The following is a 26,127-nucleotide window of genomic DNA, read 5'->3' as shown; positions in this document are numbered from 1 at the left end:
AGCAAATGCCTCACAGCAATAAGTTTCACACCTGCGCTATCTCTTTACCTCACAACTGGCTCTCTCAATTTAACATAGCTTCACTAAGAACAGCAACACTGAAACACATCCCTCCAACATCTACTTATGCATAAGCGATGTTGAAAGTTTAGAAAATATATCCTGTGATTCTTTGCTGCCATAAACCAAATCCTTTGAATTCTTCTCCTTTTTTTTTTTTTTTTTTTTTTTTTTTTTTTTTTGAAAGCTTGAATATATAGAGCACATTAATGCCACTTAAGTAGAAACAGCTCATACCCAGACCTGGATGTTACTAGCAATGTAAAAACTGGATCAGTTGGACTTCAGTATATGTCAACAGTAGGCCAGAAAATTGGAAAGTACCATGAAGCTTTTCCATACATGAAAAAAAAATGATGTAATATTCAAGCCTAGAGCTATTTCCCAGTATTTACTGAAACGTTCACATAGTTGTTTCATTACAAAAGCTGCTTAGTTTTAACAATCAATGTGTTTCTTTGTCTGGAAAAAGGTCATATACACATATTATGAGCTTGTCTTTTACTAGCTGTTTCATTTCATTTTATAGTCGGTTATGTTTGAAATTTAACATTAAAAATTGAGGGAGTTTCCAATGTAAACTTTGCAGCAAGTGCTTACTATTCAAACATGCTTGAGACTTGTTTTGTAGAAGGAAAAATCTTCTGAGCATTGTACATATTGTAGTAAACTGGGGAATATTTTCTTCCATAGGAAAACTATTCAGAACAGGAAACACAAGAATATGCTATTTCTCAGATGTGCATAACAAAATATGGATGAAATAAGATTTACATTTGATGATGTTCTCAAAACTCTTAAACCTGATTTGCTTAAACTCTCTAAAACAAGAAAAAGTTCAAGTTGCTGTGCTAAGAACCATATTCTGTAGTTAGTCCTGAGTTTCACCTCTGAATTTTCCAACACACCATCTGAACTTGAAAACTACACATTTACCCGTTCTACAGAACATGAAGGCCCTCAAGAAATTCCTATATTTTTGTCTAATTCATTCACTGTATTCACTCAGAATAAGCTGAAATAGTAAAGCAGGTAATTTTTGTCCAATATTTTTGTCTAATTCATTCACTATATTCACTCAGAATGAGCTGAAATAGTAAAGCAGGTAATTGACTTAATTTCGATCATGTAAATCTTGAGAAATGGTAGTCATGTTATTTTGAAGAACAGTCTGCAGTTGTCCTTGCTTTCAGTTTATGAAAATCTATTTCAGAAAATTATCTTTCAATGTTCATTTTTTCTAGAACACATTTATCATCTCACTGTGTTTTCTACACAAAAGACTTCCCTCTGTCAGTTATAAATGACACTGAAAGGACACAAGTGAAATATATATATTTCAGAATTAAATCTTACCATTTGCATTGCTCTGTCTATAGCAGAGTCTCCTCCAAAAACAGAACCTCCTATGTCCATGCTCACATCTGCACCAGATCGGAAAGTTACCCCATTGCCATTTTCAGTTGATTTTACAAGGCTGCTTAAGCTACAAAAAAAGGAACATATTATGCAGGAATGAAGCTTATAAAACAGTTTCTTTTAGTTGTTCTTCGAACCATAGTTATCACTTGGAATTTTTGCTGGCTATAAGCAAGCTAATGAGAGCATTATAATTTATATTCCTGCATTAGTTCAGCAGTTTTTCTAATCTGTTACCCCATTCAGAATGATCACACGTATTTTCATATGTGCCTATGCAGACACCAAACAGGCTCAAGAAGTTATATTTTGGCTACTCTTACTTCAATGTTCATTTACAGACAAACGTATAAATTCACTCAAAAGTTCAAATTAATTGAAACTGATTAAAAAATGAAGCTGCGATGGCATACAAATTTGCGAATATAATTCCAATAACATGTTTACTGAAAATGCTTATGCATCCAAATAATGAAGATACCTACAGAACTGTGGATGCAAATGTTCAATCTGCATATAGGCTTACAGTGACCACAAGCACACATTAAGTCTGCATAAGAAATACTGGAAATGGAGCTGGTGCTCCGTGCATATGCTTTATCCCTAGGAACCAGCTACTACATTTTTAAAAGCTTAAGTCTAGGATTCTCATACATGGACAAGTCCTGAGTTAGGGGTAACAGCTGTAGCCCGAGTAAACTCTGCAGTTAACATATGCATTAACCACTTAAAGAGGAACTTAACAATGGTAGCACAATGGTATATTGGCAAGAGAAATGAAAACTGTGAATCAAACCTCACAAAGAAAAAAATAAAAACTCTCCATTTCACATGGCCTCATATGAGAAGTATAGCTGAACAGAGAATTTTGATTCAGTGCATTAGAATTCTACTTGTTCACTGCCTGATGATGTAGAAAATTTCCTTTCAACAAAGCAGGAAGCAGGGGATGTCACTGTGTAGTTTAAAGACTTCTCACAAACTCTTTGTCCTACAGGGTAAATTTGCATGAAAATTTTGCTCCAATTTAACTACAGAAATTTATAAATAAATTTAACTTGTTCAGTATAGACATGCATTGAGGAAGCAGTTGTAACTACATCCGCATTCCTAATTACAATAATGTTATCACTCTGACTTAAGAGTTACTACTGTGAAATCTGTGCAACGATGTAGCTTTATACCTTTAAAGACACCTAACTGCCTTAAAGTTAAATACAAAATTTTAAGCATCACATCCTGACATCTTTTTGTCAAAATTTTTATTTGAAACCATTACAAATCATTTTATTTCATCTTCCTTCAATTTAAAACATCAAATATTTTTAAATTACATTTCACAAGGCTGGTTTTCACTGCATACTACGACTGTCAGGACAGCAAGAACCTACAAAATGTACAGATATCTCATGCCCTGGAAACAAATGTTCATTTCAACTTCCCCCTGTATTTTTAAACAGACGAATACAGCATTGCAGAAGAACTTAACCAATGTCAAAAAGATCTCTTTGCTAGAGAGAATTGTGTTTTCTGACACAATTTTATAGAAAATTAAAACATACATAACTATAATATTTTACGTTCTTTTGAACTGAATATCCAGTACCAGATCAAGTAAACAGACTTCTACACTGCTCATTATTTGAAAGCTAATTTGGAACGTAGAAGACTTTGACAACAGTTCTTTGTCTACTGCTTGGAATCAAAAATTCAATGAAATTGCTGCAACACTGCTGTTGCCACATTCCAGCAGAACAGGCACATGGCAAACAAACTAAATTTTTCAGAAATACTTAGGCACAAATATATTCTCAGTGTTCAGTCATGGAAGTCTTTGAAACATACCTTGGTAGTTTGGGAAGCACTGGTAAAATGGAGCCTGTCCGTCTGTAGTTAAAAAAGCCTCCAACCGCTAACACTCCAATTATTATGATGAGTATGACTGTCAACATCACTGCTACTGCTGCTATCAAAGACAGAAGAATAAGCAAACATTCAAGCAAGTAAAGCTGTGTGTACAAAAGAGCCCAGTGAATGATATGCTTGTCCTTCCACAGGTATCACTGTGAGCTATTACACATTCCTTAACTCAAAACATTAATTGTAATATATACTTGAAGCTTACTTGTTCCAGGAGGCACTCCCTTTGACAATCCTATTTCACAATAATCCCCAGTGTAGCCATAAGAGCATCTGTAAATACAAGTAGAACAGCTGACTGACAGACTGAGTACAGAATCTCAGCTTCATTACTACATACTGTAATATATCCACTTGCCATAAATTAACTCTGTGCTTAGTAATGTTTCACTGACTGTAAGGATATTATGCCTGCTTAGAACAGAAAGTGGAAATAAAAACTGCTGAGTCAGAAAACTAGAGTCACTGAAGTCAAATGATTTAGTTTCATTGGAACATTGGTGGCACCTAGTGGCTGTTTCAAGCTATATTTACTGAGCATTACTTCTCCCTTACAAATTTTTGGCATAACCTTTAGTAGTCTTCATAGAGGTTTGCCTTCTGACTTTTTTCCCAAACAGATGCAATTTTACATTGCTTATTTACTGGTATTTGTATGCTTATGTGTTTTGGGTTTGTTTTTTTTTGTGATTGTTACAAACATGCTATTGCCAAAGTATGATATTTTCTAAAGCATTTCCAGCACATTTAAAAACCTTGAATTGATTGTGCATGACTAAATCAACACAATCTGACCCCAAACTACCGTAACAACCTACTGACTCACTTGCATTTTGGAAGACCACTTTCATCTATATAGCATGTTCCTCCGTACATGCACCTGCATGCTGGTGGCATCGTGGGAGGGGATTCAATAGCTGCAAAAATTGAAAGCCACATGTGTTATCAGAACATCTTCAGCAAAATAAATAATACCATAAAGCATTTTGTTTATTTATATAGAACTTACATATACAAACTTACGGGCTACTTTTCAGCAGCTTTGCTTTTTTTTTTCCTGCCAAATAAATTTATTTTAATTGAAGCAAAAAATCTTATCAGAAAATAATGACTTATTCAATAAAAGTGGACAGAAACAATTCAAAAGGTGTATCTGCCATCACTTTTGTTTGCCTGATCAATGCAGACCATCACCCTTCAAAGCTCCCTATTCAGAAAGCTGCAATACTTCACCTCCTTTGCAAACCCTGTGATCCAAGCAGCTGGAAATCATACAGAGAGGGCTAGCAAGCTGTCATGTATTACTTATCCAGAAAATCAGTGGACAGAAGGGCATTCACAGCATTTAATAGCAAACGCAATCAACAGTGTTACTTATTCTAATCTAAATGTGCATTGTATACTTTCATTCACTATTACATCAGCATACTGCAGCTTGTATTTTGTGGCAATAGAAAACGGCATCACTGATTATTAAGAAATGCAAGTAAAAGGAAAGGCTGTGTAAATGCAAAAAGAACTAGAAAAGATCTCAGACATAATGTTATAAGGCTGCACTTATTAAAGAGATGTTGCGAGGACAAGGACATTTTGGCTACCGTTCATGTCACTGTAAGCTGAGAGTGCTAAAGAAACAGAAATCCTGCAGTGGTATGCTTTCTTTTCGGGAAGAGACAAACAATTCTATTGTATTGGTGTTTCTGGAAGTGCTATGGGGGCTCTGCTGCTACGTAACAACCAAGCACTAACCTCTAGTGCTTAAAAGGCTGTCCAGTATATGATTATCCATAAGTTATCTCTGTTCATACTGTGAGTCCTGTAAGCTTTGTTTCAGGTTGCTAACATACTCTATTATATCGTTCATGCAATAGCTTGTACAGAATTGTAAACACAACTCATTTTATTAACTCATAGTTTGTCAGAAATTTTCTAGTTTGTATTTAACCAGAATGTATTTGTATGTAACCTAGAATGTATTTGGAAAATATGTAGTCTGGAATTTAAAAAAAAAATTAGAAACTGTGACCAATTTTGCAGCTGAGCCTGGATATTTGAGTGGTTTTTCTATATGTATTTTACAAATCACATACAAAGAGATTATATGAAGTACACAAGCTGACCACAAAACACAGATAGCTGAGAATAAAAGCCATATGTTCTGACTTAAAAACATCTACTCTATCTACCATCCAGATCATCCCTCTAAATTTCTAATTCAGTAATGCACTTGTATTCTTAAAGCAAAACTTCCTTTGCTTTTATTTTCAGTTTCACAAATTATTTTACCTGCATCACACTCTGTGCTGCTGCCTTCTAAAAACCGAGTCCCTTGAGGACAAGCACAGGTGTATCCCCCTGGTCTCAACAAGCAGAGATGGCTGCAGACATCTTTACAAGGATTAGGCACTGAAACATAAAAAACGTGGCAGAGGCAGCTGAAGAACAGTTCAGCAGCTCAGCCACATCTCAGTTATTGAAATAAAGCAGGGTATTGCATAGGCAGTAGTGTATCATCAATATCACATACCAGAAATCAAAACAAGTCTAAATCCTGTGGGTTTTTTTTTTAACAACTTGATGCCCAAACACTGCATTTCTATCAAAGCCTTCTGTGCCTTTTCTTACAATCTTCCTAAGTGAGAGACTATGGTTGCTGGAAGCCATTATAGTACCAGGAAGTGAAGAAACAGAACATTCCTGAGCAACAGGAAGCCTTTTGTTTCTGAAAGCTAAAACATCTTTGAAGAGGTACATGCTGGATGTTTTTCCAGGTATCTGCCCTGTGATTACTGCAGACATGCCATGGTTAAAACATCCCCCTAGGGGCAATATTAAGTGGCCAATATTTCATATATTACAGGGATACATTCATACTGTGACTGTCATATCAAACAGTTCCAAGATGGAGGTAAGAAGGGAAAGGACATGGCTGTGATCTATTATTAATAGACTCTGAAGAGCAATGTATGCTATTCCACAGCTGGTTTCATTTTAGGTATGTAGAAAATAATAACCAGACTCTCATTTTTTTTATTTCAGAGATAACATCACATGCTGATAGACATGTTATCAGAAGGTTACTAAGCTCTTTGAAAACAACAATATCAACTTCAATCTCACAGCAATGAATGGCTCATCCAGTACGCTGATCACCTACCTGACTGATTGTATCTATGCTGGTGATAGATGCGCACTTGAGTAAGCCATGGATTTACAGTCAGCACTTTCACTTTTTCTCCATTTCCAAATTTATCTTTTTTCCAGACTTCTCCTCGTTCTTTAGCTATCCAGTATAAATGGCCTTCAAAGACATCAAGGCTGTATGGACTGCCTACTTCTCAAAAGAACCAAACATTAGACTGTCAGCAAGCAAATCTCTAGCAGAAACAATACAACTGCTATTCTTCAGCTAAATACATCATTTAATCCTTTCACTTCAAGAATCTGGTTTCCAGGCATCGCGAGCTTTGAACCTGGTGTGCTACGTATCCCTGTATAATGGAGGAGAAAATGCTACCCAGATTTGTTTTTTGAAAAGCTTTTGAAAATCTAGCCCACCTGTGCAAACCAAGTGCTTGTTAAGCATACATCTTGGTTACTATTGCTCAAGTTCCATAATAAATTCTTACCTCCATGTAATACGATGGTTCTGTCTGTCCCATCATGTCTCATAGATTCAATAATATTTTCTTTAGAATCACTCCAGTAGATCCTATCATTGTTCAAATAATCAATAGAAAGACCTGTTGGCCAGCCAAGGTCTTCAGAGACCAAAGTTTGTCTTTGCTGTCCATCCATCCAGGCACATTCAATCTTGGGCTGCCTTCCCCAGTCAGTCCAGTACATGAGCCTGAAAGAACACAGTCAGAATTCAGTATAGTTCAGAATTTGCCACAGTCATACATTAGAGTTTAACTGAACAGGTCAGTCATTAAATATAAAGCCGCTCAGCAGCAGCCTATGAGATTAGTACCTAATACCTAAAACCTAACCTATGAGATTAGTAAAGACATGGCAAATTCACAGAACAAGCATGTTACAAGTACAGAAGATAAAGATGTTTGCATCTCATGTCCTGATTTGGAGAGAAAGTGGTTTCAATGACAATTTCTCATTCTCAATGGAAGAAAAATGACTGAATATTCTGAGCACTCATCAGTCAAGATAAAGCTACAGAGTCCAAATGACTTCAAGGAACTGTGCTGCTTTACTCCAGCTTAGAAGCACGTGTCACAAAGTCACTGTGATCCACCATCTAATACAAAATGCTCCAAGCAGAGCTGTTTAACATATCAGTGCATTTACATTGTTTTCCACTGAAAAAGGACATTTCTTCGCTACTTGAAGTTAGTAAAAACAGGGTCACATCAATTTCCCTATGTCAGTAGTAATACAGAAAATTTGGTGAGCACATAGCATTATAGAAAGGAAATCTTTATTTGGCCTACCTGCTGCCATCACCAATGCAAGTAACTGAATGAAATCTAATCCTAAAATATATTCCCGTGTATATAAATTTCCTGACATTAATAAAAGGAAAAACATGAATTTAATCAGGAAAATATACCCTTAGTCTTTCCTGTAAAGTTTATCATTGTGATTATTTTATTTATTTCTTTTTTTACTGAATTATATTGAAAATAATTCTGGGAAGTCCTGTAGTAACTTACCCACGTTTTGGATTGACAGCAATAGCTGCTGGTTGATCCAGTAGAGAAAAGATAAGCCACTTTCTGTACCGTCCATCTAATTTTGCCACCTCTATTCGATTAGTCCCTGCATCAGTCCAGTAAAGATGTCTAAAATACAGAAAACAAAATACTTCAAAAGTAAATGGCTTATACTTGAGAGAGAAATAATTTTTTAAAAAATTTAAAAGCTACGTCAAAATCAAACAAAATCAATAAAACAAAACTGTATGGATTATATCTGAAAAATTTCACCATCAGCATGAACTTTTTGTCACCATCAAAATCCGAGTTAAACTTACAAAAGTTATGCCCAACTTTCTTTCCATTTTTCTCCAAGGGAGAAAAAATGAGGAGCAATCTCATCATTACTAGGACTAAGTAAAAACAAAATGCCATATTTTAGCCTGAAGAACAGTCACAGCCAAAAGAGGGAGGAAAAAAACCTCTTTCTTTCAGGCACAATTACAGAAATGTAATCATTTTCTGAGAAAACATGTATAATCGGACTTCAGAACAGCATTGCTTTGGGACTAGCTCACACAGCACAAGAGTAGTAAGAAATGAGAAAAGAGAAAATGCTAATTCCATTATGGATTGGGAAGATCTCCTTTCAACAGTAGTGTAAACTTGTTTTCAAGTTTACCTGAGTCCTCAGAGAAGAATCCATCTGTCATGAAGGCTAGCATATTATCACTAACTGACACACAACTGATCTGTCACTTGTGGAACAATGCAAGTTTCCTCAGAGATTACATGGTGCCATCCTCAACATTTATGTGACCTATTAACCTGCTGTCTGGGCAAGGAGAGCTTACTATACGTCTTTGGACTACCTTCAAACCAAATATCTTGAAACAGAGAGAATTTATAAGGAAAAAAAAGTGGATTTTGCACCCTCTGACAGATCCTTGACATATTAAATGCACAACATTTTGCTAGCTTTTCAGTACACTCACCTTCCAACCCAGTCAACAGCTAACCCATCAGGATTAACTATATATCTGAGATTCAAGTCAACTTCTTTTGTGGGATTGTTTCTACTGCTGTCGAATGTGGGCAGATAAGCACGTTTGATGGCTCCAAATTGAGAACCCTGCGCCAGAATGCTGAAGTACACAATACCTTAACAAAACAACAACAACAAAAAAGATAATTCTTAATGTCTAGTTATTCCCAATTTTTTTTAAATTCTAATTTTTCAGAGGCTCTTATGTCAAGATACTATTTCGAATTTTTTATTCATTGCATTCAGAATGCAAAATTTTTTTGTTCAACTCAACTACATATATTGCGTTAGTGCTCAAATTGTTATCAGAGTGGATATGTACACCTAAAATCATATTGATGTAGGTTATCGCATTTTTCAAGAGCAGAGGACCTTAACTTTCAACCTTTTGCACAGGATATTGAGTAGTTTAGTTCAGTTCTCACAAAACTTGGATCAGGTTTGGGGACCAGCAGAAGCAGAAGATAAGAAAGGGCACTGTTCATAGGAGTCCTCTACTATTGCATAATCCTAAACAGCAACAATTCCACAGCTGAATTCATACCAAAACAAAAGGAAAACAGAACAAAAACTATATAAAATCAAAGTAAAGCATTAAAAGGATCTACACTGATGCTGAAGAACAAGTAGAGGGGATGGGCACATTCAAACAAGATCTGTCCAGTTAGTTAATCTAGTTTGATTTTCATTTCCAACATAAATTAAATACCTATGCCACAGAAATGTGTCTTTTTCAACCAGCCACTGCATGGCTGAGTACTAATTTTCTACACATACTCACTCAGGCCTATCCCTTCAGGGTCCCAATCATAATCCAGAGCTTGGATGCGCTCCTGGTTATCAATATAGTCGGAGTACTGTTCTGATGAGATATTGTATCTTCGAATGCGCACATTATCTGGCAGCAGCAACAATGGAGGATTACCTAGAAAATGAACATTAATTTTTCTTACATGCATTTCATTTTCAGAAAAAAAAAATAATAAGTCTGAATAAGAAAGTAGAAGGGACAGAGGGCTGCTTCTGAAGCTTCAGAGCTTTCAAATTACTTGGCTTTGCAAAATTAATTAAAAATTCTGGACATACTTACCACTTACCCTTTTCGCCATAGACTTTGCACAGCCAAAATCACTAAGGAAAAAGTCCTTATAAATTCTTAAACATCATAACATTGGCATGTTACCACCTCACATCTCAAAAGTGGAACGCAGGTACACACTACACAGTTCAGATGCCACCACCCCACAAAATGGGGAACAGATTTGGTAGCTATTAATAAATTGTCAGTAACTTGAGTTAGAAGCTGCCTTAGTTATTCCACCTGATTCAGAAGAACGCTCTCCTACCTGGCTGCAGGTTAATTTGAGTTTAGCTTCAATACTCCACAGGAGTATGAGCCCCACCTGGCTCACTGTGCTGGAGAGAAAATGTAATTGTACAGCCTTTTTTTTAATGACAATGTCCACGTGGGAGTCATGGACTTGGATCCTAGGCCTTCTACCAGAGAAGCTCTCCTACATTAATCACACCTACATAGTATAACTACAGTCACAAGCAATTTTATGATGTTAACAGCTACGATCATACTATCCCCTGTCACCGAGCCTTAAAAATGTCTAGATGTGTAGAATCTCCAGATGCTTCTTCCTACTGAGAGGGTATTTCAAGAACTAGAATTCAGATACTAGCACATACAGAGGCTGCGAAGCAAAAACCCAGATACCATAACATCATTCAGTATCTCTTAAAGCTGCTATACTATAAGTAATTATCGAAATACAAAATTGTTTCAGTATTTTATATAATAATTTTTTGCTGTCAATTTTTTTTCTACAGCTCTGTATTACTGTTCTACTATTATTATCTGCTGAACCAGCTCTCTATCTATTCAGTGACTGTCACACTGTATGTAGTCACTGCAGTATGATAAAAAAAAATGACTGAAGTTAAACATGGACTAAAGTCCTTCTGTTTGTGTGCATCAGTCCATGAACAATGAATGGCAGCCATTCAAGTGTCTTGATTTGTACCTGTTTAATGCAACTTTCTCCTGTAGCATCATTTGGATGAGAAAACCTGAACAACAGGAATAGGCAAATATTGATTTTGCTCTGCTGACAACAACAGGAAAAGCAGTCCTTTGGAAAAAAAATTGGGTGAAAGGCAGGCAGACATCAAAACCAATATACTATTTTTGATGTTTACAATTGGAAATAGAGATGTGCATTTCTCTTCCTGATTATGGAATGGGTGGAATACATAGATAACATTACAGTACAGAATGAAGTTTGGTTTTTGCTATCCCCTTCTTAAAAAAAAAAAAAAAGGATTATATTCACTAAATTGGCCTCCCCTACTTGCCCTTTACAGGTAGCAATCAATCTTGCTGTCGCTTAACATACCATTAGCTGCGCACTGTTTCCCTTGTTGATCACCTACAGACTTGAAGCCATCTGCACAAAAACATTCGTAGCTTCCTTTGGAATTTTTGCAGTCCTGGGTGCACGTTCCAAAGATCTCGCATTCATTGATATCTGTAAAGAGAAAATATAGGGAGTTTAATCTCTGTCTTCCACAACTTGGTTATCTTTACTCCATGAAGCAGTAGGCTTACCCCTTCCCTATACACTCTAAAAGATCAGTGACCTAATAAACGATCTTCAACGTCAACATCAGTTATCTAAAAGAAGTCCGGCTCCTGCTTATAAGATTACTTTTCAGAAACACATTTTTGATCACGTATTTTTGTGTTAAATCTGCCTCATCTCTTGTCTTTCTTCAGTGAACTACAATGAGATGCAAGAGCAAAACCTTGTAGAAATGGTGAAGCCAAAAGACATAGTCTCTAAGAAACCATATCAGCAGGAAGAAGGATCAGGAGGAATGGCCTTCTACCATGTTTAATAAAACTATACAAATTGTCCATCAGATCTGGGACCAACAAACAGAAGCAATCTCATCAAAACATACTGAAATGGTAAACATGAATGTACTACGTTGCATGACCACTAACAATGGCCTTTGGTTAACTCCTCACAATATTTTATCTGCGTATAATCAAGGCAAAAAAACAGCACAACAAATCTTCACTGAGGGTCTGTTCTGGAAAAAAATAAAATGAGAGTGTAGCCTCCAGTAAGTTTTCTTTCAATAAAGAGAAATAATAGCAAATTTCTGTTCCTCGGTTTTCAAAAATACAACTAAACATATGTACAAAAAAGTAAAAACGTATACCCACAGCCAATTAAAGACTAAAACAAATCTGAACTGTGGAATGAGCCTTTGTTAGCAAACATGATCAAGCAGCAAAATTATTTAAGAAGCATCTGGTAAATGTACAAACATCCTGTTATAATGCAAGAATAAGCAGTCATATAGAAAGATGAAGTGATGGATCATTGAAGACTTGTCTGTGAGAAGATGTTTAGAAGACTGAAAATACCATCACAGGAGTTTCGGTTATTTTCACTGGCCTTGTAACCTGGCCTACAGGAACAGATGAAGCCTCCTTCATTCAAGTTGGTACAGTTATGCTCACAGATATTTTCTGCACAAGTTCGTTCTGTTCCAGAATCTGAAAATAATGCAAATTATACATTTATAACCAAAAACTGAAGTGATAAGGAAGTCATAATTTTGATCGCTGTTGTCTATCTCAAAGCTATTTTCAATGATAGTCTTAGTTTTCTTAGCAAAATCCAATTAATGTGAACATCTTATCTCTAAGGCATAAGTAACTTAAGAGCACAGTAAGCATCAGTCAAGAGTCAAGTAAGAATAGTTTCACCTGTAGAAGCAGGTGATCAAGGTCAGGATAATACCCATAATCAACCATGTTCAGCTCCTTAACAGTATCTGCAGCAATTGCAGAATCTATTTAACAAACTTGACTAACCCCTAGCTTGGCCTCCTTCTTATCTATTCTTGCCTTATCATCTAAGCAAAAAATGTTCTTAATTGCTACCATACATGGCACAGAGAGCTTGCTCAGCCAGTAGTAGCTCATCTAAAGCCTTCTGAAATCAATATAGGTAATTGCATAGAATGCAATGCACTTTGAAACAGGCCTATAATGGAAAAGGCAAGTAAAGTATGATAGATAAGCTATGACAGATAAAAGATAGTATTCTTCTCAGAGTACATACAGAATCAAATTGATTTTGACATACTTTACATATATACAGAGTACTTTCATATTCAGGTACACTGTATGTAAGTAGGAAAGAAGTAATATATGCTTATTGACAGAGCATAAGATACTAAGACATTATATTAAGCTCATTAACTCATTCATAACATACACATCCCAGTGCTAATTTAAACACCTCTATTCTACATATACCTAGAAACAAATTCTTTGTACACACACAAAAAGCTTTTCTCTCAGCATCTCAGGTTTCTGATGTTGGGAAGGTTATGAATGTTAACGTCTGACCGCATTCACATCTACCTACAAATGTAGAATGCTGAATCCCAGGAGATGTCTTTGATTTTCACTGTTTCACATTATTTCTGTATTTTTATATTTTCATCAAGTAATTGCACTAGGTTGTATTGTCTACTGACGATTGGGAATACATGTGAAACTGAGAAATCAGCACTGAATCTCTTAAGGCTTTCCCTCAAAGAAGGAAAAAAACGATATTGCCACGGCTAATCAGATTAAACCCATCACAGGCTAATTAAACATTAATACTTCTTAGTATTCTATCTAAGAAACATGTATTGTTTCTGAAATGTTTATTTTAATAGCATTAAAATTTTGTTTTCTATAACTACTTACTGCAGCCCATTTCATCAAAATGGTCTCCACAGTCATCGTAATTGTCACAGACATAATGTAGAGGAATACAATTTCCATTACTGCACTTGAATTCGTCAGTTGTACAAGGTCTTGGGGTTGGTTCTCTACCTATGGTTGAGAAGATAAGCAGTCTTGTATCACAACTTCAGTTATACAAAACCAACAGACAGCACTATTATACATTTTTAATGAGGAAGGCTGGTGGAATCCAGTAAAATAATGACTGTAGAGTAACACTGGAAGTCTGTAGTAGGGCTAACCTCGGTCTCCTGACCTCTAGTCTAACCTCAATGAACTGAAAGATGCCCTTCTATTTTATGAAGGCAGAAGGTAGATTCTTCCTGTTAATAGCTAACTAATTTATTTTTTTAATAGTGCAAACCTATTAATACCCTTTAACTCTACTTTATACACCTACTACAGGCTTCAAGAGATTGAGATATTAGTAAATTATTAACTTTAAGAAAATTGCACAATAGAGCCAACAAATAAGCTGGCTTATTTTGGTTGCTCAATAAACAACAAAAAATATGATTACACTTCATAATATAAAAATCAACACAGTCAATATGAATTACATAATGTATCTGAGGGCAAAACCCTACTGAACATTAACAGAGCTTCTGCAGGATTTGGCCTTAAATATCAAAACTTACACAGTACATAACAGTGGTATAAATTCAGAAGTACCCATTTATCTATTTAAAGAAGTCCCACCTATCCATCCCATCCTTATTTTATAATACAACCAACCTTTTTCTTTTTTCTTAAAAGGACTTTACTGTTAATAGACACCACTTAGGTAAAGTTCATAATAAAATAAAATTTGATTTCAAAAACCATATTCTGTACTTTTCAGGCAAACAATTGTTCATTTTTGCTACTTACACGGAGAGATGCGAACACACAGTACCAATAATAATAGTTCAAATTATTTCATATTAAGAACCGGTTTTCATATACTCATGTTTGATTTTGACATTTCTGAAGGCCTTCAGCACTATTAAACACATCACAATTACTGAATTTCCTATTTGCTGCTAAATTCTCTGTGTACATACAGTGTTCCTCTTTCTCATCACTTCCATCTCCACAGTCATCCTCCTGGTTGCACAGCTCATGGCTATATATACAGCGATTGTTTTCACATCGGAAACGGAACGGAGACTCACAAGCAATATCCACTGAAAAGAAGAGATCAAGTCAGTCACATTGATAACTTCATGCCACTGAGTCACAAGCTATCCTGATCAGTTTTAACCTGTAACACTAAAACATTTCCTATATCTTAAAATGTATTGTGGGGGCATTCAAAAAAACATCTTTACATTTTGGTGATCATATGTCAGAGCAGTACGCATTTTTTTGACAGAAGTCAGTATATGATCTTTGCCCAAAGGGATATCCTATGACTACATATAACACTGAGGTCTCTAGATTTTTTTTATAAAGTAAGTTGATAGAAAACTCAGCATGCTAATTAAGTGGTTATTCAGTTCATAACTAACAAAAGTTGTTTACAATGCACTTGTAGCATCTCATTCTTTAGAGCCAAAGTCAGGTCTACTCATCCATATTTAGACAGATGTTTTGACTCTACTGACAGTTTTGATGACTCACCTTTGAGAATATACATTACCTGAATTATAACTTTAATGGCAAACCGATGTCTTTATTTTAACTACCTCACTTGAAAATATAAAGTACCATCCTTACTCTTCGATATACTTCTCCTACTGTAATTACATATTTTACATTTTTACATTTTAATATAAATTTTCTCTCTTACAGCAAAGGTGAAGTTCTTCATCAGAGTCATCTCCACAGTCATTATCACCATCACATTTCCAGTATGGCTGGATACAGACATGGTTTTTACATTCAAACATCATGGGCGGACAGTATGTACCATTAGGATACCGTGTTGCTGAAAAATATAAAATTATTATGATATTATTATTATTAACTGTTTTAATGCAAACACTAGGGTATTTCTTCACTGCAGATCAATGGATAGAAGGAATCAATAGGCAGAAGCTATCCACTCCTTCGAGCATTATAAAATCCCATTCCATTAAAAAACCTTGTTAGAATACAGGTCAACCGGAAACAGTGGACCTTGCAGCATAAGTGGGATAGTCAAGAATTTTAATTCAATCACACATCTACCTTCTGCTGGACCTGGTAAACATATTGATTTCCTAGCATTATGATTGTGCTTACAATTAACGTAAGAGAAGGCAACCTACTAATATAATAAAAAGCTGATTCAGAACATTATTCTCCTCAGCTTCTACTGACATCACCTACTGCTGCAGAATTCAGTACCTCTAAGGAGTATGTAAAGAGACAGTAAAGTGCATCCCTTTCTGGAAGTGAGCTCAATGAGCACCAATTGCAAAACTTGAAACTCACGACAAGTTATTTCATCAGAGAAATCAAGGCAGTCCGCATTTCCATCACATCTGAAGCGCTCTGCAACACAGTGCCCACTATTACACTGGAAATAACCTGGGTGGCAGGTCCTCAGCTCTGAAAAGATTCAGAAGTAACTGTTGAAATATCTCTTCATTCAAATCCTATTAAGTGTTCAGCTTTAGAGAACATCATTCTACAGAAGACTGCAGCATCCCAGACCACTAAAACTGTGATAACTGCAACTTTTGGTGAAACAACTAAAGTGATATGGCCAATGTTACTCCATTAAAGATGCTTCCCATAAAATATCATTTTGCAGAAAACTTACTAATTTAGAAACAAAGTGTGAACACATAAGAGGCAGCATCCAGACAATACGCACCGCAGTCACGTTCATCTGAATTGTCTTCACAGTCATCATCGTGATCACAGACCCAGCGGGAAGGAATGCAGCGCAAATTGTCACAACGGTATTCACTTTCTGTGCATTCACGAGGACCTTCATTTAAAATGAAAGTACAAACTTATAAATTTTCCCAGTTGTGGATCTTAATATCCACACCTGTCTTACTGAACCAGACAAAAGCAGCACTAGCTGACGATATAATCTAAATTAGAACTGAATAATATTATATCAGCCTTTCCCCATACTCTTAGAATTTTGTTCCTTGTTACATGGAAAAAAAATTATCACAGATTTAGATAGGAGTAATTTGTATTCCAAATCAGGAAAAAGTAATCAAGGTTAACTCCTTACAAAACTATATACTCCTAGATTTGCATACAGGGAAAAATTGAAATGCCATTCCCTAGCAGAAAATGGGAATTTATCTTGTAAGTGATTACTAGATTTACCAGTTTTTCTTACTGATCAAAAATGCTTCCTTGAGACACCATTGTGATAGTTCAGCAAATAAAATGCAGGCTATGAAGTAAAACCGCCAAATGATTGCAATTGAGATCTGTCTGCCACATTCTCATAAGAAACAAAGGACTAGTTAAGTCAAAAGCTAGACTACGTTGTTATAGCCAAAAAGAACTCACTGCAGTTGTGCTCATCAGACTGATCTCCGCAGTCATTGTCTCCATCACATTTCCAGCGCAATGGGATACACCGATGATTGTCACAACGGAAATCTCCAAAAGGACTGCAAGTCATCTCCTCTGCAGCATAAACCGTTTGCCAACAAAACATGAGACCAGCACACATTAGCATAATCTTTGGATGAGATGAAAAGCACCAAAGATAATGGAAGTAGACAGAGACATTTGTGTCAAAAATTGGGCCAAATAACAAGAGTGATTACTAAACAGCTAAAGTGACAGTATAGAAGTGAGATGGAGACACAAAGAAATAAACTTCATGCTATCAAAGAAAAAGAATCACTGCTCCTTACAGTGCCACTATTCCAGTATGAGGGAGTCTAATAAACCTGACCCTCTATCCTGCTTTCACAGGAGCAACTCTATCCACAAAAGAGTAACTTAATAAATTAACAGCTACTAAAATGCATGGATTGTATTAGCCTACTAATAAAGAGTACAAAGAAAGAAAAGCATTTTTGAATGAAGGAGCATGTTTTTTGGTGACATACTTTTTTACAATTAATTTTACAAGCAGAGAAGAACAATTGCAAGGTATCCTGTCCTCACAGAATGCTATAATTTTGAGTCTTTTCTAGTCTTGATATAGTGATCTGACTACCTAATAAATTTTGTGTGAAAGCTTATGAGAGGTTTCAAAACAAATGTAAGAGTCTGGGAAAGTATCGTTATACTTCTCATACTAATGGTTTCAGGAGTACAGCAGTTACATAAATGTAGAATACACAGACACTTTTAACAGTCTGTAATAGCTAAGCTCAAGTAAAAATATTTCCTGTTTGATTTGATGATATAGAAGTCAAAATAATATAATTCTGGTCTTCAGAGCTTGTAAATACATGAGCTGCACAATGAATCATTGCACACAAAAGTTTTCCTTAAGACATGTAACTACAAGTGTAATTAGATTATATTAAGTTTAAAAAAAAATCATTATTATTGAAAAGATTTTCAGAAACCCAAGATATTTATAGATTGAAGAAATCTTTTCGGTACAAATTACGTTGAATGGAACTTCTTTTCCAGACATACCACAGCCTTGTTCATCACTGTTGTCTCTGCAGTCATCATTCCCGTTGCACACTGCCCACAATGGTATGCAACGGTAGCTGGTTCTACAGCTGAATTGTGTGTGGTTGTCACAGCGATAAGCAGGGCCCACTGCAACACAAGAAGTAGTTGTTAGCCAGAAAACTGATCTTGCTAATCTGACTTTCGAAATTGGTTACGATTTACAGTCAATACTTTCTACTACTGGACTTATCATCATGAGATATTTTGCTTCAGTAAATTTTTTTTCCCCATACAAAGCACAACATACGTCACACTCCAAAGCGGAGCAAGATAGAAATTGGTGAACTGGCATTTGCTGCTTCCATACAGGCAATAGATCATGTAGGCACATAACCTTTTTTACAAAATATTTTTAAGGACCAAGCAAATGACACTGCTAGCTTGAAGGAGGTCAGTGTGAGATACTGTCAGTTCTTGGTAAGCAAGTCAGCATAATTAAGCATACTCATTTGCAAGAATGACAAAGCAGTGAATTATCACATAGAATCTATGCTTTCTAGTACTCTTTACTATGTCAGCAACTACCTTGAAGGAAATATTTCTCTCCAATTAATTTTCAACCTCAGGAAAATTAAGTAATGCAGTCTGCTCTACTTTTGGTGCACCAGAATGTAGGCAGCTTACTACAGCTAAATGCTTACTGCATTCGTGGAATGGCTCATCAGAGTTATCGCCACAATCATCATCCACATCACACTTCCAGGACTCTGGGATGCAGCGGCCATTGTCACATTTAAATTGGCCTGGGGGACAGGTCCTACTCGCACAGTGAGTAATATCTTCATCCGAGTTGTCGCCACAGTCATCCTCTCTATCACACTGCCAGGCTTCTGGGATACATCGTTTATTGGCACATTGCCACTGATGGGTTTCACACTGATGATTAGCTGAAAGAATACAAATTGGCTATTAGGATACTGAAACTTACAGGAATAGTCTGCTGTGGCAGTGTTCCCTCAATTGGGCATTTATCATGTCTATGCTAATTTTTGTTTTTAAAGTACACAAATATCTAAAACATCAGAATCTACTTGTTGAAGTACAGATTTCTAATGCTACGTGGTGCATTTCCCACAAGCTCACTAAGGCTCTAAGTTTTTCTAGAAATGAGACAGTACTATCTTCTCCTTAAAAAAGAAGGGACTAAACTCAGTATTCAAATATGATGGAGGCAGGGGCTCTCAGCAGAGAGCCCCTTGCCATGCTACCAACTTAGATTCATGTTGCCTGATGTGCCTGTTCCTCTAAGGAAGGAACAGGCTAGCAAACTTAAAGGATCATGCTAATGAAAGCTCCAAAGTCTACAAATGTACACCCTCTGGCAAACTCGGGGAGATTTGAAGATTTACGAAAAGGAGTCTAGGAGCCAACACTAACCTCATACAAAACTTCCAGACTTCTTGTATCTCACTGGACACTATCCTACTGCTATTTCACATATACTGAAAAACTCTTCAAAAGGAAACAATACATTATGATTTCCACATATTTTCTAAACTAAAAGATTCCATTTCCATGCACAAGATGATTAACAGAAGGAACTATATAGAGCCAAACTGACTTTGAAGTGTACCCAGTACATGAAAAACAGTGAAATCTTATGCAGATGGCAAATTCATATTTTAAATAATCCCTTGCGCCATACTTAAGAGTTTAGCTATTTGAAACTCACATAAAATTGAAATTTCATTTAATTCTGTCATTGTTAGAAACACTTTGCTAACGAATGGCAATGAAACTATCAATTACACAACCACTGTTGTTTTCCTTTATATTACTATGCTCACAATTGCCAGAAATACATTATTTACAAGCAGAAAATTACCAATGTGCTTTTTAATTTAGATCTATGTGGAATAAGGTTTCTAAGGCAACAACATTATTCTATAAGCATAATTAGGCTCTATTGCCAAAATACTACCATCACTAACAGCTCTCCAAAACAATCTTCCCACATGTATGGAGTTTCGTGCAACACAATGTGAAATAATTTTGTCTTATCGTGCAAAGCTCGAGAATATAGGAAAAATGAGTACGCCTAAGGACTGATCAGGAAGGCTTAGATTCCTCATATAGATCATGGATTTACACTAAATAAAACAGAGTGGATCCCACTTCCAGTGCAAATCTGACTCAAAGGTATAAAAAACGTTTATATTTTGTACATTTTTACTCTCTTACGCGCTCTTCTGCACTGAGATAAATTGCTCTTGTTGGTGCAAGACTAGACAGTTAGGACCTGCATCTCACTACCTACCATTTCCACCTGTGAAAAGGGGATAACGATAACAATAAATTTCGTTTACATGGCTTGCACTGGCAAAACTCATTTAAAATTATTACTGGTAACGTACCACAAAGTACAGGATCTTCATCTGATCTGTCATGGCAATCTGACTGGGTATTACATAAGAAATGTGGACTTGTGCAGTTCCCATCATTACACTGGAACTGGCCAACAGGGCAGTATCGGTGTGGACAGGTAGGGGGCTCATCAGAGCCATCTCGACAGTCCCTCTGTCCATCACATTTCCACCAGATAGGAATGCACCTACAAAGAGAGAATAATGTTTTCTTTGTTGAGGAAGTGTCTCTACAGATAAAACAAACAAACAAACCATCCTTTCACAGCACAAAACACAGTCTTGTCTCAGTCTAATTTCTTGAAATTGCCAAGACACCCTGAATTTCATCTCTTCTGATTCATATGTCACATGCTAAGAACTTATGCCAGAGGACTCTCTAGAAAGAGATGATATTGGCTGACTTGTAAAAGGTGTTCATAGTAAATTAATAGGGACTGAATTTTAATGTGTATTTGTGGTAACCTTCTCTCAGCTTTTGAAATCAATCTTCATTTAGACTTTTAATCAGATAACATATTAATAATTCACTTGAATAGCACAAGAATTTCATAAGAGATCATCATTGTAACACTGCTTCAAAAGGTCACCCAATAAGAACAACAACCTCACAGACTCCAGAGTAATACAATGTCAGCACAGCAGCTCTTAGGCCACATTCCTCACCTCTCACTGCAACTATCTCAGAGAAAAGGGTAAGAAATGTGTCCCCACACATTTTAAATGTTTGTGGGTTTTTTTTTTGTTCCCCCCCCTCCCCCCCGGGACACTCCCAGAAAGCATGCATTTAGAAGTACAAGATGCATTACAAAAATTTACAAAAAGAAAAAGGTCCGGGCTTGTGATTTCATCTGGAAATGGTTTCTGGGTTCTACAGGTTTCTAGCAAGCCAAACTTTGCTACATTAGCAATGCTGTGTAATGGGGAAAAAAAGGTGAAAAAAAATTTAAACTAGGAGTCTACAGATATTTTTCCTAAACAACGTCTGTCTGGTCCTGGCTTTGTCTTTGGTAGGACACCACAGAATCATAGTGAGGAGGAACTAGTGCTTTCATGCCCTTTTCAAAAGTCTAAACTGTGAACTATATCTTCAAAAGGCATCAGAAAAAAAGATGGTGAACAGCAGACTTACCTCTCGGTGTCTGCACAGAGAAACTGGGTGCTGGAGCACATTGGAAGGCAGTGTGCTGTACTGCCAAACTGTACTATCATGAAGTTATCGGGACATTCACAGGAATAACCCTGACCACCAGCTTTTATCAGACACAGATGGGAACAACCACCATTGTTGGTGCCACAAGGATTATTAACTGGTAAAACAGAAAAATAAATATTACTACACATTGCAAATCGCAGGACATAATGGCCACAATCTTCAATAGACTCCTCTCATACTGTACTGAAAACTTACATGTAGTAAGTTTAAAAACAAAATCTAGACAGGCACTTGGAGAGATAAATATGTATGATTTCATACATGTGAAATCATAGAACCATAGAATTGCTCAGGTTGGAAAAGACCTTAAAGATCATCAAGCCCAACAACAACCACCGCTAAATCATGTCCCTGAGCACAACATCCAAACAGTTTTTAAACACATTCAGGGACGGTGATTCAACCACGTCCCTCGGGAGAAATGTATACTATTGGTCATGAATTTTAAGAAACTAATTTAAAATAATGCATTTCCAGTCTGATTCTATTTCAGCAGCTAATCAAGAACCATCTGTATGTGTAATGCAGAGGACTACATTTATTCTGTGCATTTCATTTCCCTGAGTGAATGCAAATCCCTGAGTTCACTCAGGATCTTTTACATTAGACTCCAGACAACAGCTAGCCCTCTAAAAGCACGTATAGTGGTGTTTTCTTACCATAAGGTTGCCTGTATGGATGGTAAACATGGATGTCAAATGGCCTGTGTGTGGTGTTCACAAGAACAGTCCTGTCTGATCCATCATATTTATTTCCTTTTTCAACAGTTCTTGTGTTCCAGTCAGTCCAATATATTGTGTCTTCAAAAATTGTTATTGCAAATGGGTGAGGCAACATCCCATCATATACGGTATGACGATGGTGTCCATCCAGGTCAGAGTACCTAAATAAAGAAAAATGTGCGAAACATTCATTTATCATGCTGTAAGATCTTCTCATCTTTATATGTTAACATTAGATCTTTTTTGGTGACCAGGACCATGCAACACTGTAATTGCAGCTTCCTTAGTCCCATGATAGAGCACTATCCTCAGTAAATCAATTTTAAGAAATGCAGAGAAGTAAAACAGGTTATTCTAGCAAAAGAAATGTAATAGGGGAACATTCACTGATGTGTAAAATCTTCTCATAGAAGTAGATCAGCTAGTCCAATTAAATTTTGCACACTTACTGTAAAACATTAAGTTATTTCTGTCATATAAGAGACTGGCTTGCCTGGATCATCTAGACTGCTAATAAGTGAACACTTAACACAATAGGCCTCCCCAACCTCTACTTTTTATATGCCTTTCTGATTTAGAGCCTCCTCTGATAAGGTATCTTTATTAAGATTTTATATTTTTGTTATGATCTTGCTATATAGGGTTAAATCATGAAATACAAGAGAAATAAAGAGAGACAGAGAAACATAAATGTAATTAATACATATTTTAAATAGGACGTTTTTAACATTTCAGCATAGAAAAGGCTGCCAGAAGAATGAAATGTAAAGACAAAGAAATGGATGAAAGTATAACTCTAAATGCACATATAAACATGAATATGAAGGATTAGTTTTGAAGTGTTTCAATGCCTTCACAAGAACCAGAGTGTTACATATGGATTTCATTAGATCTTTAAGAGGTAATTTTTGAGCACAAAACAACTAATAGATTTTTATTCATTAACAGGAAAAAGCCATGTGCCAACAGGAAATTTCATACTGTATCTATGGACACTTCTGTAAAAGCTGAGGTTAACATTACAGATAAGTTTTTAGACATCCTCTAATGACTTGTGTATTGTTGTTTTGTTAGCACATAACTAGTTTAGACACTGCAGCTGAACTCATACATATAGACAGAAGAGCATCAGAAGTCGCAATTTTACATTCAGTTCTGCCTTGGTTCAGGCAAGGTATTGATAGGTATAGGTATAGGTAACTTGCATATTTCAGCATAGATTGTGATTCTTTTTACCTGAGTTTTTCAATAATTTTTGGAACATTTCTAGCAGGATCTAGAATGCAAACAGGCTACTGTGTCACTCATATCACCTACTGCTCCAGACTTCCTGATTCTGATCTTCTATAGCATCAGTGGATAGAAGCATGGTGCTTACGGTATTTACAAAGGCTACCACTGAAATCCGGTATGAGCAAAATATTCGGTTGCTTTATTCCTCTCTGTGTACGTACTCAATGTAATTTAGATGGGCATCTGCCCAGTAGAGCTTGTCGTTGGTGTAATCTATGGTGAGTCCATTGGGCCACTCTAACTTTGTAGAGATAATCACCGTCTTGTCCTTGCCGTCCATGCCTGCTCGTCCTATATAGGCTCGATCTGCCCAGTCTGTCCAATAAACGTGTCTGTTCAAATAAACACACCTAATTAGGTTTATAGAAAAACACGCTGAAGTAAATATTAGAAGGTAGACCTCAAAGACAGCATTTCTTGCAACAAAGTTAAACCAGATACTGAGGAAGATAAGAAAAAGGTTAACGCATTTACTTGTTACATGAATCACTACAGCAAACAATGAAATGCACATATGCACAATCATCTTCAAAGAATGCAACCAGTACCACATTGTCTATCAAGCTGCACAGGCACCTGCTAACTTTTTCAGCCTTGCAGTCAACAATTCCTTGCCCACATGCAAACAAATTTCACTTTCAATTTCAGGCTGCCCAGCATATAAAGCTACAAAAAGCAAACTGCTGTTTTTCCTAAGCTCCAGCTAAGATTTAATGTCACACAAACCTAAGCGCACACAGCCAAAATTTATTTCAGATTTTCAGAGACAGTGCAAGACTATTTAAAAGGAAAAGCACTATTGAAATGTCATACCCATATTTTGGATGAACAACAATTGCTCTGGGATGCTGAAAGCAGTAAGTGTTGTTGATATCCACACATCGATCCACCAGTTTTTTCTGGAATCTTCCATCAAGTTCAGAGACATAGAGGCAATCTTTGTAGGCATCCACCCAGTACAATTTTCTGAAATGTTTTAGAGTTAATTTACTTTCTTCATTTTACTTCACATTGAATTTCACTTCTTTTTCCTTCTAGAAGCAATATATCCGCAGTAAAGGAAGAATATACATACTGTACTAACATCTCTTCTACACCATGCTCCAGTTTGCCCTTTTTACTCCTCTGCTCTTGTGTCCACAAACATTGGTGCCAAATTCAAACTTGCAGTTGCCCAGCTGAGTAATAATATTCCATTTGTCTATAAATTAGTGAGCAACCTTTTCTTTCCTTCCTCTCCTACCAACAACAGCCAAAGAGAAGCAGGAAAGCACATATGTAGTATAATGAATTGTGACTGGAGCTGTAAAGTGTTCACCTCTTCCAGGCTGTCACCTCTGCTCTAATCAAACAAGTAAAGGAACTGGCAGGTTCTCCTTTGAAAATTGCTAGCTATTACAGTTTGAAAGCCGAATTTAAATCTCACTTCAAGTTTTTTTTAACATTTCTTTAACATTGCCTAGGAATTATCTGCAGCTGTAATCAAAGAGAACATGCATGCTGAAGCCTTGATTTTTGAAAGCCTGCAACAAAATAAAGCATTTAATTTGATTAACTAGAAGTAAGGCAGGCTTCTTTGAAATTGCCTGCAATGCTTTTCCAGCTCCAATGTGCACAGGGTTACTCCAGAAACAGCCTAAGTCTCTGCCTATACTACTCTGATCAGTACTGTGGTACTCCCATGAAGTAGGAGGAGAGAGAAGATCATCTTCCCCAGCCTGTAGCTCATTCTCTCCCAGCCCTCACCCTGTACTGAAACTGTGCAGACCAACTAACTTATCCACCGCTGTACAATCCTTGAGCCTTTCTGAAGCACCTAAACAAAAATTGACTGAAGACATATCTAATGATGGCTGAATTAATTCAGCAACTATTAGTAAAGGAGCAATAGGATCACTTTGGCTAAAATTAGTCTTCTCCTTCCTCACGTCTCTATCAATCACAAAGCATTTGGGAGTGCTGGTAACGTAATTATCATCAGCTTCAGAGTCAAAGTGGTGAAAAAACTAATTTGTGAATACGTCAATAAAATCACGC

The 26,127-nt window shown here is 36.4% G+C and overlaps 1 protein-coding gene across 1 annotated transcript in view; it reads right to left on the bottom strand.

Annotated features, from left to right (window-relative positions):
• Nucleotides 1-26,127, bottom strand: part of LRP2 (LDL receptor related protein 2) — a 120,041-nt gene that overhangs the window by 5,439 nt on the left and 88,475 nt on the right. The window contains exons 51-75 of the mRNA XM_021400007.1: nucleotides 24,904-25,056; nucleotides 24,252-24,422; nucleotides 22,735-22,958; nucleotides 21,992-22,169; nucleotides 20,851-21,047; nucleotides 19,138-19,383; nucleotides 18,455-18,583; nucleotides 17,363-17,482; nucleotides 16,701-16,817; nucleotides 16,316-16,432; nucleotides 15,690-15,827; nucleotides 14,962-15,084; nucleotides 13,880-14,008; nucleotides 12,539-12,670; nucleotides 11,499-11,630; nucleotides 9,878-10,021; nucleotides 9,047-9,212; nucleotides 8,070-8,198; nucleotides 7,029-7,249; nucleotides 6,557-6,733; nucleotides 5,686-5,805; nucleotides 4,226-4,316; nucleotides 3,605-3,672; nucleotides 3,325-3,445; nucleotides 1,417-1,546 (exon numbers count right to left, since the gene is read on the bottom strand). Of these exons, the coding sequence (XP_021255682.1) occupies nucleotides 1,417-1,546; nucleotides 3,325-3,445; nucleotides 3,605-3,672; nucleotides 4,226-4,316; nucleotides 5,686-5,805; nucleotides 6,557-6,733; nucleotides 7,029-7,249; nucleotides 8,070-8,198; nucleotides 9,047-9,212; nucleotides 9,878-10,021; nucleotides 11,499-11,630; nucleotides 12,539-12,670; nucleotides 13,880-14,008; nucleotides 14,962-15,084; nucleotides 15,690-15,827; nucleotides 16,316-16,432; nucleotides 16,701-16,817; nucleotides 17,363-17,482; nucleotides 18,455-18,583; nucleotides 19,138-19,383; nucleotides 20,851-21,047; nucleotides 21,992-22,169; nucleotides 22,735-22,958; nucleotides 24,252-24,422; nucleotides 24,904-25,056 (3,673 nt within the window). The remainder of the gene's footprint in view (nucleotides 1-1,416; nucleotides 1,547-3,324; nucleotides 3,446-3,604; nucleotides 3,673-4,225; nucleotides 4,317-5,685; nucleotides 5,806-6,556; nucleotides 6,734-7,028; nucleotides 7,250-8,069; nucleotides 8,199-9,046; nucleotides 9,213-9,877; nucleotides 10,022-11,498; nucleotides 11,631-12,538; nucleotides 12,671-13,879; nucleotides 14,009-14,961; nucleotides 15,085-15,689; nucleotides 15,828-16,315; nucleotides 16,433-16,700; nucleotides 16,818-17,362; nucleotides 17,483-18,454; nucleotides 18,584-19,137; nucleotides 19,384-20,850; nucleotides 21,048-21,991; nucleotides 22,170-22,734; nucleotides 22,959-24,251; nucleotides 24,423-24,903; nucleotides 25,057-26,127) is intronic.

Source organism: Numida meleagris, chromosome 5 (genome assembly GCF_002078875.1).
Source record: "Numida meleagris isolate 19003 breed g44 Domestic line chromosome 5, NumMel1.0, whole genome shotgun sequence".
Classification (NCBI taxonomy): Eukaryota; Metazoa; Chordata; class Aves; order Galliformes; family Numididae; genus Numida; species Numida meleagris.
This window is presented reverse-complemented; position numbering and strand designations above follow the sequence as displayed.